At 34.8% G+C, this 15,534-nt stretch overlaps 2 protein-coding genes across 2 annotated transcripts; both read right to left on the bottom strand.

Annotated features, from left to right (window-relative positions):
- Positions 1 to 826: 826 nt before the first annotated feature.
- LOC132186586 (U-box domain-containing protein 33-like) lies at positions 827 to 8,464 on the bottom strand. Its single transcript, XM_059600566.1, has 10 exons — positions 8,272 to 8,464; positions 8,010 to 8,131; positions 7,724 to 7,845; positions 7,309 to 7,428; positions 6,690 to 7,221; positions 5,867 to 5,983; positions 5,344 to 5,775; positions 4,978 to 5,142; positions 2,326 to 2,855; positions 827 to 881 (listed from the first exon to the last, which is right to left on the bottom strand). The coding sequence occupies exons 1-10, from the start codon at positions 8,462 to 8,464 to the stop codon at positions 827 to 829; spliced, it is 2,388 nt and encodes a 795-aa protein (XP_059456549.1).
- A 3,072-nt stretch (positions 8,465 to 11,536) lies between these two features.
- On the bottom strand, positions 11,537 to 15,485 carry LOC132186584 (U-box domain-containing protein 70-like). Its single transcript, XM_059600563.1, has 6 exons — positions 15,385 to 15,485; positions 14,282 to 14,768; positions 13,550 to 13,669; positions 13,028 to 13,453; positions 12,110 to 12,268; positions 11,537 to 11,803 (listed from the first exon to the last, which is right to left on the bottom strand). The coding sequence occupies exons 1-6, from the start codon at positions 15,483 to 15,485 to the stop codon at positions 11,537 to 11,539; spliced, it is 1,560 nt and encodes a 519-aa protein (XP_059456546.1).
- Between the last annotated feature and the right edge of the window lie 49 nt (positions 15,486 to 15,534).

Genomic DNA, 15,534 nt, shown 5'->3' with positions numbered 1-15,534 from the left:
TCCGTCCAAGCAAAGATGATAGGGATTCTCATTATGTTAGCACTACTTAAGCTTAGGCGTTAATGTTATTCTCAAACAATTTCTTATGTTTTGTAATATTGATGATCGGTCTTTGACTAATACATTTGAGGAACTATCTATATTATGATGCTTTATTATTACTCCGGTTATTATGATTATGGTTTTCAGTTGTTGCAATCTTTATCATGTAGTTGAGAATCTTTTGTTGTAGTCTTTTTAAGAAGAAGTTATGATCTCTGAGTCTTATCTTGTGAGGTTATGATCCCACTGCAAATTAATCAAGAAAAAAAAACTCTAATAAATTCCAGATTGTATAATATTTTTCCAATTAAGTTTCCTTAATTTCAAATCGTTTCACAATCGAGCCTACTTGCATGGAATCCCCCAGAATTCTGCAAAGCCCATATATAACAGGATTGATTTGCACTCTTTCACATGTTTTCCCACAGCAACGTATATCATATCATCAATCACAGATGCCGTGATTGCCATCGTATCCTCCAAAGTCTCATGCCTGCTTCCCTCCAAAGTCTCAACGCATATATACCACCATAAATTGCAGACATGCACCCCACAGCTCTCTATATATGCAACAAGTACTGGAAAACTCATTCACCAAAAACCCTCATTTTCAGCTTTCTGATCAATACAGAGAATATAAGGATCAAATCTTGAGCACATTAGAAATAGTTGAGAAATTTAATAAATAAATAAAAAAACGAAGACTCTTGGTAAAGGGTTGTGTTGGTTCTGTGAAGTTTCTGATCAAGTCTGTACATTAATGGCATGGACCCCGCCGGATAACTCAGTTCGGAAACAGTACTTTTTTTTTTGATAAAAGTTCGGAAACAGTACTACTTCTTCTAGATGTTCCCTTCTAGATCTCACCTCTTCTTGTCGTCGTCCGTCGGGTACATTAATGGCATGGACCCCGCCGGAGCTGGAGGAATATTGCATGCACTAATTGTACTGATCACACTCATGTCCAAATCAAGTCAATCCAGCCCCCGAAATGGACCGTGGAATAATTTATATCAAATTTTTGTAAAAAGAAATTTTCTTCAATTTACTCTAATAAATGATAAGCATCATTTAATATTTTTAGGTTTTTAAAAAATTAATGTTTGAGTTCTTAGATTAGTAGAATGACAATAAATGACTGTTAAAATATTAAAAAAAACATGTAAAAGATAACACATGTCACTTATTAGAGTAGGTTGAAAAAAATTTTCTCCAACCAAAAATAGTAGGGGTGAAAAGGTGGTTGCGGTTTGTGGTTAAAAACGCTAACCCCAACCGCTAACCGCTAGGCGGTCAACCGCCCAGTTAGCGGTTAACCGCATTCGAATAACTGCTTTTTAAAAATTAATATTAAAGCATTCTCACTTTTTTCAGTATATTTTATATTACATAATTCATTTTTTATATCACATTATTTACTTTTTACTAATATTCAAATAAAAAAAAAATTACCAAAAAAAAAAAATTACTTTTTAATACCATTTTTTCACTTATTTATACCAAATATTATTCTCATTTTTTTTTTTCACATAAATCATAAACAGTAACAAAAGGGAGGAGGTTAACAAACAAGATCGAAATGCAACCACTACACGCATGTATGTGATCCATCGCCAATACATTAATTAATCGGGTGGCCCATATTGACTTGACCCGCCACCACAAGTTCTCAACCGATCCTTCGGCGTACGTAGTAACGAAGCCAAAAATTTAGTTCTAAAGAGACAATATTAAAAGAAATAGGTAAAACAAAATTATTTTCAAATATATTAAATAATATAAGAAACAAAATAAATAATTAATTCATATTTTTTAATTATCGTTTAAAACATAAAAATGTAACACGTAATTTTTTTTTTTTCAACAACTTTTCATATTTTCAAATGTCTATATACTCATCAGCACATTTTAACAATCCAAATATTAAAATCTAGAAAGATTTTTAGATTACTTAAGAGTAAATTTTGAGAAAATAAATCCATGTAATTAATATAACTAAAAATTTCTAAAACATTATGTGTGCCCTGTTTTCTTTAAGAAAAAATTGCTGAAATAAGTTTTTCTGCTTGCTATTTTTGCATCTCTCATCAGTTTATGGCAGCCATAACGAGGATTAGCCTCAAGAAACTGTACAAGTATTGGAGACATTTCTTCTATTACAACCAATCTAGTACCAAGCATAAGCTTAAACAAGTCATATAAATATCAGGAAACGTAATGAAAGAAATACAAGGACTAATATTTAAGAAGGTGGTTGGGATTTATATTAATGATCTTCAGGACCCATATGAAGCCCTCATTGGTTCAAGCACCTTCCACACTTCTGACCCAAGCTCCGGCCGACTCCTTCGGTTCCTGTCGCAGCATCTCAATCCCAGGCGAGCCAACTTGTGAGCAGCCAAAATCGGCCAGTCTCCTGCCAAAGGATCCAAGAGATCTTTCAAGTTTCCGACATCCAGGGCATATTTCACTTCATTTGATATCTTAAAGGGTTGTCTCCCAGTCAACAGTTGTAGTAATATGATCCCAAACGAGTAAACATCAGACTTCAAAGTAAGCACTCCTGTTTCAAGAAACTCAGGATCTATGAAAGCGAAACTGCCCTTTGGGTTAGTTATATGAGACAGCGTTGTGTTAACGTTGTTGCTTGAACTTGCATCAGATAACAACATGCGGCAGATTCCAAAGTCACTCAGTTTACTGACAAAGTTGGCGTCAAGGAGGATGTTGGAGGGCTTCAAATCACCATGTACTATGCTATGAGGTTTAGCAGAATGAAGATAAATGAGGACAGAGCACAACTCTGTGGCAATGTGATGCAGCGTAGGATTGTAGTGAACAAGAAAACATCAAGTTGAAGGGGTAAATATTTCTAAGACTGTGAGACTATCACAAGAATCTAAGAAATCTTCTTAAAAACTATAGATTCTATCTATGGTTTAAGGAAAAATACAAAGAAACTCAACTCTGAGTAATTCTTATTAAACAAACTCAATAATAATCATAAACTGAATTGTTAAAGGCTATAAGCATATATTTATAGCCCAAGACTCCTAGCCCTAAAATAACAATGAAATAAAGTTAATTTAGAAGTCTACGAAAGACAACTAAACCAAATAAAAGACTAACAAAGAAACCTAATTCAAATAAAGACTGAAAGATAAGATATAATAAACGACTAATAAAGAAACCTAATAAAAGACTAAAAGATAAGATAAGATAAGATAAGCCTTGAATTCCAATCTACATCATCCTCCCGAGGTTGGAGAGAATTCGCCCCCGAATTCGGACTGTCTTTTCCACGGTCCTTCGGGTGCCCTGTTAACTCGTTCCATTCTCCGTTCCTCAAGATCACAACAAGGCAACACCCCAAAATAAACGTGACACTTCTCATCATCGAAATACTTTGATGGTTGTCATGAAAGCCCCACACACCACTTGGCAATACTTCAGATTTGCCGTTCTTTTCTCGTTCCTTCTCCCTTTCACGTGCCATGAAGATACTCAAGGACGGGTCAACCGTTGTTTCCCTTGTGAACATATAATTCTCTTCATCCGCATAGAACTCATCACAATTGTTGTTAGGAGAATTTAAAATATTTTCAACACCAATAAAATCAACATAACCCTCTTCATCATTATAATTAGGCACTTCACCTGAAAAGACTTTATCAACCTCTTCATAATTGTCGATGTCACTCGTGGGCTCTTCCTCTTCCAATTGATCATCTTCGGGGTAGAGACCGCCAAACATGGGAGAAAAACCATCTTCTTTATACTCTTCCTCTTGGTCATCTTCTTCGGGGTAGAGGCCGTCAAGCATGGGAGAAAATCCATCCTCTTCGTGCTCGTCCTCTAGGTCGAATGCCAAAGGTCCTTCACTCGGTTCTTCCTCATTGACATCGTCATCATAGGTTGGTGGGAAATCCCAATCCACAAATCCTTGCGAAGGATCTACAACATCTTCATGTCTAAACTCTTCATCAATGAATTCGGACTCCTCAAACTCTTCATCCATAGATTCTTTTTCCTCCTCCACAGAATATGGATTTGGTTGATAGATTTGAGGCTCGCGAATAATGGTCAAGTTGGCTTGTCGCGGCATCTCCGTCTCAAATCGTGCTCTCCGTTTTTCAGAATACGCCTTATGACCGACAACCACATTATCCTCATCCAAAAAGCGTTGATTCGTTCGATGGTGACGAACTTTACGGCTACCCCGGTTGTCAACTCGAGTTGTGAAGATCTCTATTTCTTTCCGTAGTAGTTCTAGCTCATCCACCATGCGTTGCCAACGAATCTCCGCTTGATTCACCTTTAATTTTTTCTGCAGCATCTCCACCTCATCCACCATGCGTTGCCACTGCTCCTCCGTACGTGTTTCACCGACTGCTTCCTTACGTTCATACACGTCCTCCAGATGTGCAAAGCGGTTGCCCCTTCTTCTTGTGTTTGGCGATGCCATGGAAAGAAAACTGGAGCTCTGATACCAACTGATGCAGCGTAGGATTGTAGTGAACAAGAAAACATCAAGTTGAAGGGGTAAATATTTCTAAGACTGTGAGACTATCACAAGAATCTAAGAAATCTTCTTAAAAACTATAGATTCTATCTATGGTTTAAGGAAAAATACAAAGAAACTCAACTCTGAGTAATTCTTATTAAACAAACTCAATAATAATCATAAACTGAATTGTTAAAGGCTATAAGCATATATTTATAGCCCAAGACTCCTAGCCCTAAAATAACAATGAAATAAAGTTAATTTAGAAGTCTACGAAAGACAACTAAACCAAATAAAAGACTAACAAAGAAACCTAATTCAAATAAAGACTGAAAGATAAGATATAATAAACGACTAATAAAGAAACCTAATAAAAGACTAAAAGATAAGATAAGATAAGATAAGCCTTGAATTCCAATCTACATCACAATGCGTATTCGAGTTTGCCATAATAATGGAGGGCTGTTGTCTTTCATGTTCAGTCTATCTTCAAGGCTTCCATTGGGGAGAAACTCATAGATGAGCGCAAAAACTTCAGGGCATGATCCAGTAAGTTTCACAAGATTCTGATGCCTCAGCTGACTTAATACACTAACCTGATATATATATATATACAACCAACAAATGAGATAGAATTCCACACTTTTGATCTAACTTCATTCCATTCTTCATAGCCATAGGCCCAATTGTTAAAGTGTTTATTAAATAATTAAATTTACTTATTTCTATTAGTTTAAAGTTTTGGTATAAGTGGTGATTTAAAACTACAAATAAATTTTCTAAAGGAATAGACAGACCTCCATTTGGAATTGTGAGATGCCATGGGCGCCAGGAGATTGTAGCATCTTGATTGCAACCTCTTTTTGACACAGGAGACCTTTATAAATGCTTCCATATCCTCCTTGTCCAATTTTCCTGGATTCATCAAACTTCTGAGTAGCTTCTTCGATCTCAGAGAGCTTGAACTCAGAGAAGTGATCATCATCACCAACTTGTTTTCTTGATCTTAGCCCTTCAACTTCTTTTAGCGCATTATCACGCTCCATCTGCACCTCATTCATCACTTTCTGTAACTCTGCAATATGAATCTTTAATGATAATTCATGTTCTTGAGAAATCCCCAGTTCTTCCTTTACTTGGTCTCTCTGATTCTTCACATTTTCAAGCTCTTCTTTTACCTTCACCAGCGCTTCCTCAAATTCTTTTCTTTGTCTCGATTCTTCTTGGCCCTGTTCATTTGATTATTCACAATTTGCATCAGATTATGTTTCAAGTTCTGCAGCAACTAGAATTTTTTATTATTATTATTAAAATCTTTACCCGGCGTTTGGCCTCAATCACATCTCTTTCTGCTCTTTGACGCCTGAGTGTTTCTTTTTCATTCTCTGCCATCACTTGTTGAAGTCGCTCATAAAGAGTGTCATCTAAACTTTCGTCCTGCTAGGATATCCCTTCCATGTTTAAATTTAAAGCCTTTTCGAACATATTGTTTAATCGCTTAATCTTAATTTGATCAATTTCTATAAATAAATTTTAAATAGAAAGCTAAATTAAACGCTTCTATAGAGGCCCCAAAATTGAAAATATACTGTACGACTCAAAGCTCCACATGCATGCAATGCATGCCTCATAATATATATATATATATATAAACTTTACTTACACTCTCAATGTTAAAATGACCAAAATACTATTTTTGGGTCAGCAATATTGACATAGAATTATCAAAAATTATAATGCAGGCATCTTATTTTTCAGGCCCTTTTAATTTCACTCATTGGTTAGTCTCAACAAAGAATGTCATTTGTTATTGAATTTTTTGTTTTTTTTTTTTAAAAAAAAATCTGAAAATTTGTTGACCCACCGAAAAGCAGGAATTTAAAAAATAAAATAAAATTTATAATTAAGAGAAATATAAATTTTACAATGGTATAAAAGACATTTCACCTATTTGCTATTTAATTTAATGAAAAACCCTAATAATAAAGATGAAATTTAAAGATTCAAGATTGATATAAAATTTATATCAATTTCACTTTTGATATAAAATTCAAGATTAACACCGCAAAACTAGTTATACATCAAAATGTGTAATTCTCTTTATATATATATATATATATATATGTGGATGCATTGCACGTACCACAGCATTGAGGGCTCCATTAGAAGAGCATGTTGAGATGGTACTTGCACTAGAAACCAATCTTGGACTCTGCGGCAGCAATGGAGATCCGATATCCACATAAGAGGTTCTTGAATAACCCGAACCCGCGGGAGAGGGTGCGCTAAACTCATTGGCCTCATTCCATGAAGACAGAGTTACGTCAGCCACTCTTTTGGGAGAGCTGGTTGAGCAATAATAACCCGAACCGGAAGGACTCCTTCCCAATCCTAAGCCATCCCCCCATCCATCAGAACCCGAAGGACTCTTTGGAGATGAAGAAGTCTCTTGATCACTAGTGCCCGCTGCCGCCGGTGAAGGGATATCAAATATGCCCATCATTCTTCCACTGCTATCCCTATTGTGCCCCGCTGTAACAGATTGTGATCTCACGTAGTTTGATTGTCGGATTTCACTATTGTCCCTGTCCCTGTCGTGCGCCCCCAAAGCAACCGACCGTGATTTCATGAGGTTTGATTGTCCACTTTCAGGCAATATCTCTGCGCTTGCTTCCCTATATCCATATGGGAATTAAATTTGCGTTGGTAATTAATATAAAATTTACCATTTATAAATATTAAATGGTAAATTTAATAAAAACATATATCTACCAAACCTGGTGAAGATGAGGTGGCCTTTGCAGATGAATTGTATATGACAGGAAATAGGGGCGTGTTCGCGTACATATTTTGCTTTACTAGACTTGAGTTCTGTCATTCTTCTGCAATTATCAAGCAATAATTGGTTTTAAACTTTTACCCTTTTAATGTACTAAACAATTTGCAATATATCTCGTTTCACAGGGAGTTTATATGAATTCTATGTGTTCGAATAACTGTTCGGACAATTTAAAATTTGTTTGGACAAATAATTAATAATAATTACTATCTAAATTGATCGTAATAATTTGGATAACAATTTGTTGGTGATGAGAATTTGTGACTGTTAGATATCAACGAAGAATAGATCAAGAAATGAAAATGATGATGTGGAAAAAGATTTTGTCTTGTCTATACCGATTGTAGTGTTTGTCTGCGGCTGCTCCCATAACAAGCTTCTTGATCTCGTGCTTAGAGATGAGGTCTACAATTCCCTTCTCGATACGGTCCATTTCTATTTCTAGTTTTTGTGCCCGTACCTATATTTTAAAAAATAAATCAGAAATTTCCAACCCATGAATTTAGATAATTTTTTTTTTTATTATTATTCTTTTTAACAATTAGATAAACTAAATTTATTTAACACTAAAGGAAAAAAGAAAAGTGAATAAAACAAACAGAAAAAAGGGAATAAAATTTATACCCCCATTTGGAGACAGAAACGAACGTATTCATCGAGGATCTGATGCATGTTTTGCCTTTCAGTTTCCTGGTAATCGCTCACTATCTTTTCCTTGAGTTTGCTTGCTGGAGCTTTTGTACCCACTGCAGATTAATCAACAAAAAAACTCTAATAAATTCCAGATTATATAATATTCTTCCAAGTTTCCTTTCAAATCGTTTCACGATCGAGCCTACTTGCATGGAATCATAAAGAAATTAACATGTACGTGTTTGGGACTTACTGAAGGGAATGAGCTGTGCAGGCTGATGAATATGAAGGATGCAAATCCTCTTTCCCCCAGAATTCTGCAAAGCCCATAACAGGATTGATTTGCACTCTTTCACATCTTTTCCCACAGCAACGTATATCCTATCATCAATCACAGATGCCATGATTGCCATCGGATCCTCCAAAGTCTCATGCCTGCTTCCCATTTCCCAGAAAATCTAATAAATTCAACGCATATATATATACCATAAAATTGCAGACACCCCACAGCTCTTTATATATGCAACAATACTGGAAAACTCATTCACCAAAAACCCTCATTTTCACCTTTCTTTCTGATCATCAATAGAGAATATATAGAAGGATCAAGTTTTCAGCAAATTAAAAATAATTGAGAAATTTAAAAAAAAAAAAAAAACGAAGACTTGGTAAAAAGGCTTTGTTGGGTTCTGTGAAGTTTCTGACCAGGTCTGTACAAAGGGATAGCTTGCTGACTTCTGAGCAAAAGGGATTGCTTGTCTGGACTCTATTGTGTATACGCCGGCGTGGACCCGAGAGTTGCGCGGGAGTTTATCAGAGACTTAAAATTTTATAAAATAAATCGAAAGAATAACAATATATATACTACATTGCAAATTGTGTGTTTGACATTATAACAATTTTTCTATAGCCATTATGGTTTCTCTTCCCTCATTTTTTAGGTCATATTTGTTGGATGAAGTTATCTTAATTTGTTAGTCCAATATCAGATCTAGAGTCAGAGTTTTAAATTATCACTTATCTTAAAAGTTTAAACTAATAGAAAGAGACAAATGTAATTATTTAATCAATACTTTAGTACAAAGAAGTATTAAATAATTCATACATGGATCATCTTTGATTAAATTAACACTTATTTTAAAAATGAATAAAGCAGAACTTGGACCATTTCAAGTACAGTGCCGAGTAAAAGGATGGTCGCTCAACGGTTATTTAATTAATATTTTAACACTCAGTTTCAAATATAAACCAAACTCTGATCTTCCATGTCAACAAGTGAGACCTAAAACATGAAATAATAACTAAAATAAAAGAGTGAACGGTAGAATTTGACCACGAAATTAATATTATTATATTGTTTCATCTTAGACAGACTATAGAAATTACCTGAAGATTGATTGAAGTTATTATATATTGTTTTTTTTAAAAAAAAATTCTTGGAATATCTTTGGAATATTTGAGTGGCTAAAAACCGCGTAATGATACTCCAATATATATATATAAATATATAAGAAGCTAGCTATTGTGTAATTGACCGAATAATATATTTAGAAATTAAAACCTAATTAAACTAAATATCATAACTTCAAAACTGAATACCATGATTTGATTCAGGCCGCCCAAGTTAAAATAGAAAACCATTTCCATGCCCTAAAACAAAAACAAAAAAAGTTGCTGCTACTTGAGCGGTTTTTATGGTTATTGGTTAATGTTAATTATATTGGTCAACAATTGTGGAAGTAACAATATTATACATGGTGATCATATTAAACAATAAGACTGTAGAAGTCCTGACCAAGCAATTTCTTGATCAGCAAGTACCTAAGATTGACTTTTTTTTTAAGTACGAAGATTGACGTAAGTTGGAAGAGAATAACTTTAATCAGTTCATGGTGTAAATTAAGTGTTTTGCACCTTTCAATAAGAAGCAGATACCTCAACTTGAAACATCAAAAAATAATATAACCATTCATACCAAATAATTTTCTTTCTCTTGATAAAATACCTCACAAACAAAATATCCATTGATAAAACCACAATCTTTGTGGGTTTTGAAGACTCCGGTATTGAGGGCTTGGAGGCGGGTGGGGGGTTCGATGGTGAGTGGTAAGCTTTAGGTTAGAACAAATAGAAAAGTCTATGGGATTGGTTTGAATTAAAGATGTGTATTTTTATCTCTATTGTATTTGATGTTTTTACCTAATGTGTCAAATTTTTATTCAAGGCTGTAAAAGGGGATTTCATACCACATCCAGATAAAGGGAAGTACTCTCAACTTGGAATAGTTTTAATTCTCATAGATAAGACACTTGATCTTTTCAAAAAGATAAAAATAAAAATAAAAAAAAGAAAGTTGCTCTTATTTATTTCACTTAATTTTTATAAAATAATTTTTACCTAAAACAAAAATGACACAAAAAGAACACCTAACAATTCTCAAAATAAAAATAGAAAAGATTATCTCCTACGCGTTGTTTGGTAAACCATTGACAGATCGAATCATGGACGATGTCGTGTATTCTTTGTTTTTTTTTCCAGCAAAGCGACAGAAGTTGTAGCTAAATTACATTCCAATCTGTATATATAGAAATTACATTTTTAATACTTTGGATAATATCATGTACCTAATCTTCTTATTGACCATACGATGCCAGCACTGAGTTACATGTCACTCTTGGATTTTTGGAAGTACTAGCTATTTGCTGCTTTTTTTTTTTGCCAAAGATTTTCCTAGAAATACATGTTTCCTTTATATATATAGGACATAAATTTCTTTCAAACCAATTTGAAGGAAATATTTTTCAACCCATTTAAAAAATGGAAAAAAAAAATAGTACTTTTTTTCTCATGTCATAATATGCGATCAATATTATTCAATGGGTTATTAAAAAGCCATAATAAGAGTAAAACTTTTCCTATATATAGGCATACTTTTTTTTTTTCTAGGATGTGATTTATCATATTTGTCATATAGTCAACAATATATTGTCTCACTCTTATACAATTAAAGTAATCTCTATAAACTATTGGATAAATTTTTATTAAAAAAATAAAAAATAATTTAAAGATTGATGAGCATTGTCACATCAACTCAATTGTATAGAAATAGAATAAGAATTGAGTATTTAAAATTACTCATAAATAAACGAATTGTAAAGCTTCTGGAATATCAATATAAGAATAAAAATTATGATAAGCCAAAAAAAAAAAAACTATTAAAACGAATATAAATAACAAGCACTCGATCTTACAATTTATTATATATACATATATTTCCTTCACCATGAAGCAATATTCTGCCTTTGAGCACTAGATCAGAATAACCTACCTAGGAAATGGGACGATCGTCAGAAACGATCTACACCTAGGAATATCCTAACACCTATGTTTCTGACAATTTACATACGTCAGAAATGACACGTTAGAAAAATTTCCTAACGCGTTGGACACCCTAAAACGTCATAAATCATCAGTAAAAAAAAATTGTTTTTTTGTAGTGTGAATACAATAAAGATTGATCATGTGCAAGACCCAGCTGGGGTCAGGACTTGATCGGCTGCACATGATGTGTTCAATGGCTCAAGCACCTTCCAGACATCTGACCCAAGGTTTGGCCTGCTCTTTCGCTTCCTGTCACAGCACCTCAACCCCAACCGAGCCAACTCCTGAGCAAGCGCAATAGGCCACTCTCCAGCCAAAGGATCCAACAGGGTTTTCAAGTTTCCAGCATCCAACGAATCTTCCACTTCGTTTGCTATCAAGAAGGGTGGTCTCCCAGTCAACAACTGCAGCAATATGAGTCCAAAGGAGTAAACATCTGACTTAAAAGTCAGCACTCCTGTTTCAAGAAACTCAGGATCTATGTAAGGCAAAGTGCCCTTTGGGATAGTTATATGGCACAGCGTGGTACTGTTGTTGGTTGAGCTACTTTCATGGCAGATTATGCGGCAGATTCCAAAGTCACTAAGTTTGCTGCGAAAGCTGGCATCAAGAAGGATATTGGAGGGCTTCAAATCACCATGAATGATGCTGTGAGGCTTAATGGAATGTAGATAAACAAGAACAGAGCAGAGCCCTTTGGCAATGCTTACTCGAGTTTGCCATGATAATGGAGGACTGTTGTCCTTGCAGCTGAGTCGATCTTCAAGGCTTCCATTGGGGACATACTCATAGATGAGTGCAAAAGCTTCTGGACAAGATCCAATGAGTTTCACTAGATTTGGATGCCTCAGCTGACTCAGTACACGAACCTTCATGTTATACAACCAACCAATTACATCAAATGCAAATTTGTGTTTGTGTTTTCTTTTTTAAAGTGGTCAAATAATTGGAATTGTGAATAATGAAAGTTTAGTTGATCATGACAAGGAAGTCTATCAGTTTGTTGTTTCACAATCTTTTCATATTCTTAATTTTGGCTACAATCAACAAATAGTTGTGCAAGTGTGCTATACATAACCTCCCCTATTAAAAATTTTGAAAAAGTACAATAAAATAAAAAATACACAAACCACGGTGGCATGAGCCACCCCTTTAACCGAAGTGGCTACCAATTAGAAAATATTGGCTCACGACAAACCCTAAATAGAAAGGGGGGCTTGTGACCACCCTCAACAGAGGAGTGACTGCACGAGAGGATCGAACACCCCATCATAGGAGTGGCTCGTGACCACCCTCAAATAGAAAGGTGGGTCGTAGCCATCCCCAACATATGGCGCAACTATACTAATAGGTTTTCTATTTGTGTGTTTTTTTTTTTTGGTCAATATACATTTTTTAAAAATTTAATAAAAGGATATAACGGTATTTTCATCTCATTTTTATTATTTATTTGAAGAAAAAAATAGACAAAGGTCTTATAATTCAATGAAAATTAGCCCTAGTTTTTTTTTTCGAAGTGCTGATTCAATGACTAATTTGCACTATCACATTATCTAGTTGTATGACAGCCTTAGTATTACTCATAAATATATAAATAAATATATAATTTAAATGATTCAACCACAAACCTCCATTTGAAATTCTGAGGGGCCTTGTGCGACATGAGAATGTATGCTCTGTGAATGTAGCTTCTTTATAGCAACCTTGGTTTGATGCAAGATACCTTTATAAATGTTCCCATATCCTCCTTCTCCAATTTTCATGGATTCGTTAAAGCTATGAGTGGCCTCTTCAATCTCGGAGAGGGAGAACTCAGAGAATGGCAGCCTGTCTCTCATTGAGCCCTCTTGCTTTCTTCTCAGCCCTTGAGCTTCTTTCAGAGCATTATCACGCTCCACTTGCAGCTCATCCATCCCCTTCTGTAACTCTGCAATTTGTACTTGAGAAGACCGGAGTTCTTCCATTGCTTGGTTTCTCTGATTCTTCACCTCTTCCATCTCTCTCTCTTTTGCCAACGCTTCCTCAGTTTTTCTTTGTATCAACTCTTCATGGGCCTGTTGAATGGAATAAATATGAACATTTTGGCATAGAGATGTCTAAAAGAGTATAAGAGAAATCTCCAGAAATAGAGAAGATTCTTAATGTTTTACCCTGCATAGAGCCTCAATTAGATCTCTTTCTGCTTTCTGACGCCTGAGTATCTCTTTTTCAGCCTCTGCCCACGCCCGTTGAAGTTTCTCATAAAGGGTATTAACATATAGACTTCCATCCTGCTAGGATCCATTAAACGTTTGTCATTTATCATTTCAAATGAATAATGTGTTAAATCACCGTTTTTCTTAAAGCTAAATTAAGTCGATAGGATTATGTCTCCCCCTCACACGTAGGCTCTAACTCATTTTTAATAAGCGAAGACTATTGAGACAAGAGCTACAATAACTCAAGAAATAAATAACTCAAGAGTTAAGAGTTACAAAAACTTAAGAGACAAAAGTTACAAATGATAAATTAATTTTATTGTTATTAATGTAAAAGTAGAAAAAATTTGTAAAAGTATTGTACAAAATAAAAAATATAAAGGAAAAATATAGCCATGAAAAGTCTTTGATGTATAGACGTAGGTCATAGGCTGAATCATCTTAATTCTCTAAGTTTCTCTTCCTTATTCTCATTTATCTTCTCTAAATTATAAGTTTTAATAATGTCCAATACGTGAAATATTTGATTGAAATAGGAGGTAAATGACAGAGTTGAAGTTCAAACTCAGAACCTTTACCTCTAATACCATGAAAATTTACCTCTTCCTATAACACTTAATCATTACTTTAACATAATGCAAAAAAGTCTTAATATTTTGCACACACATATATATATATATATACCACATCACTGAGAGCTCCAGTACTAGAAGAGCATGCAGAAATCCATGATGGACTTGGTTGGTGTAATGGTGATGAGATCTTCACATTCTCATCCTCAGCCCCTCTTCTGGAAGAGCATGTTGAGCTACCCAAATGGGGAGGACTCCTTGATAAGCCATATTCCCGCTCATCAGAACTGCCTTCTACGTCCAACAAGCTCTTTGGAGATGCAAGCTCTTCAGTGCCTTCTGGGAAAGATATGTCCAACAGGCCCCTTCCACCGCTACTCCTATTACTGTTTTTCTCTGAAACAGATTGTGATCTCAATGATTGTCCTATTTTGGAGGTGTCCCTGCTGTGCCCCCAACTAACAGACCGTGATTTCCTATTGTTGGATATTCCAGTTTCAGTTTCAGCGTCTGCATTTGCTCCCCTATTTTGATATGGTACTTGCATTAGTAATAGGATTAAACTGAAAGTGAAAAGTATTTCAACAATTTCAAGCATTCTGTGGCCATAACATAAATATGAACAATGAGCTTTTGAAAAGCTTATAAGCTTCTTCTCCTTTAAGGATATACGGTTAGGAAATCCATCATATTTTTCAAAATCAGTGAGACGCAAAAAATAATAAAAAAAGCAAAAAATAAGCAATCATAAAATACAGAAATTTATGTGGTTCACTACTCTAACAAATTTTTGCTAAACTTTTATTTTGAAGTGTCTACAACTACTCAAAGAAAAAAATAGCCCATAATAGCTATATTTAACTATGTACACAATGTCATTTTCGAAAGAAGCAATACACAAGGCGTCACATCTGTACAAAACCCTATAGCCTTACAGTCAGAAACGACTATAAATACGACCCCCAACTGGGTCAAAACACTAAAACGGGCCAAAAAATTGTCGGCCCAAGCTAGAGCGCTCATAGACTAAGCCTCAGGAAAAAAAAAACCATTTAAACCGTAGCTTCTAATGTCAAACCGGGTCATATACAAAATCAGGCCCCGCATAGCCTCACATATACATGATTAAGAAATTCATATATTTTTCCTATAAATGCATACATGTCATCATTGCAAAAGCTTGATTAACAAAAACCGTCTAGCTAGCGCGCATACCTGGTGAAGATGAGGTGGCCTTGGCAGATAAATTGTATGTGGCAGGAGACAGGTGCTTGTTCACGCACATATTTAGCTTTATCAGACCTGAGGTCCATCATTTTTCTGCAATTTCATGCAGTAGTACTAATACAAAGTCAGTAACATTGA

This window comes from Corylus avellana, chromosome ca7 (genome assembly GCF_901000735.1).
Source record: "Corylus avellana chromosome ca7, CavTom2PMs-1.0".
In the NCBI taxonomy this organism is placed as follows: domain Eukaryota; kingdom Viridiplantae; phylum Streptophyta; class Magnoliopsida; order Fagales; family Betulaceae; genus Corylus; species Corylus avellana.
Note: the sequence above shows the minus strand (reverse complement) of the source record. Positions and strands in the feature narration are given on the sequence as shown.

Bases quoted from the DNA above. Each gene is read 5' to 3' on its own strand.
- LOC132186586 (XM_059600566.1), bottom strand. From the start codon at position 8,464: ATGGGAAGCAGGCATGAGACTTTGGAGGATCCGATGGCAATCATGGCA. The intron at 8,132-8,271 runs GTAAGTCCCAAA...ATTAATCTGCAG, and splicing joins TGCACAGCTCATTCCCTTCA to TGGGTACAAAAGCTCCAGCA. The intron at 5,984-6,689 runs GTACGTGCAATG...ATATCCTAGCAG, and splicing joins ATGGAGCCCTCAATGCTGTG to GACGAAAGTTTAGATGACAC.
- LOC132186584 (XM_059600563.1), bottom strand. From the start codon at position 15,485: ATGATGGACCTCAGGTCTGATAAAGCTAAATATGTGCGTGAACAAGCA. The intron at 14,769-15,384 runs GTATGCGCGCTA...TTATGGCCACAG, and splicing joins GGCCACCTCATCTTCACCAG to AATGCTTGAAATTGTTGAAA. The intron at 13,670-14,281 runs GTATATATATAT...GGATCCTAGCAG, and splicing joins CTGGAGCTCTCAGTGATGTG to GATGGAAGTCTATATGTTAA.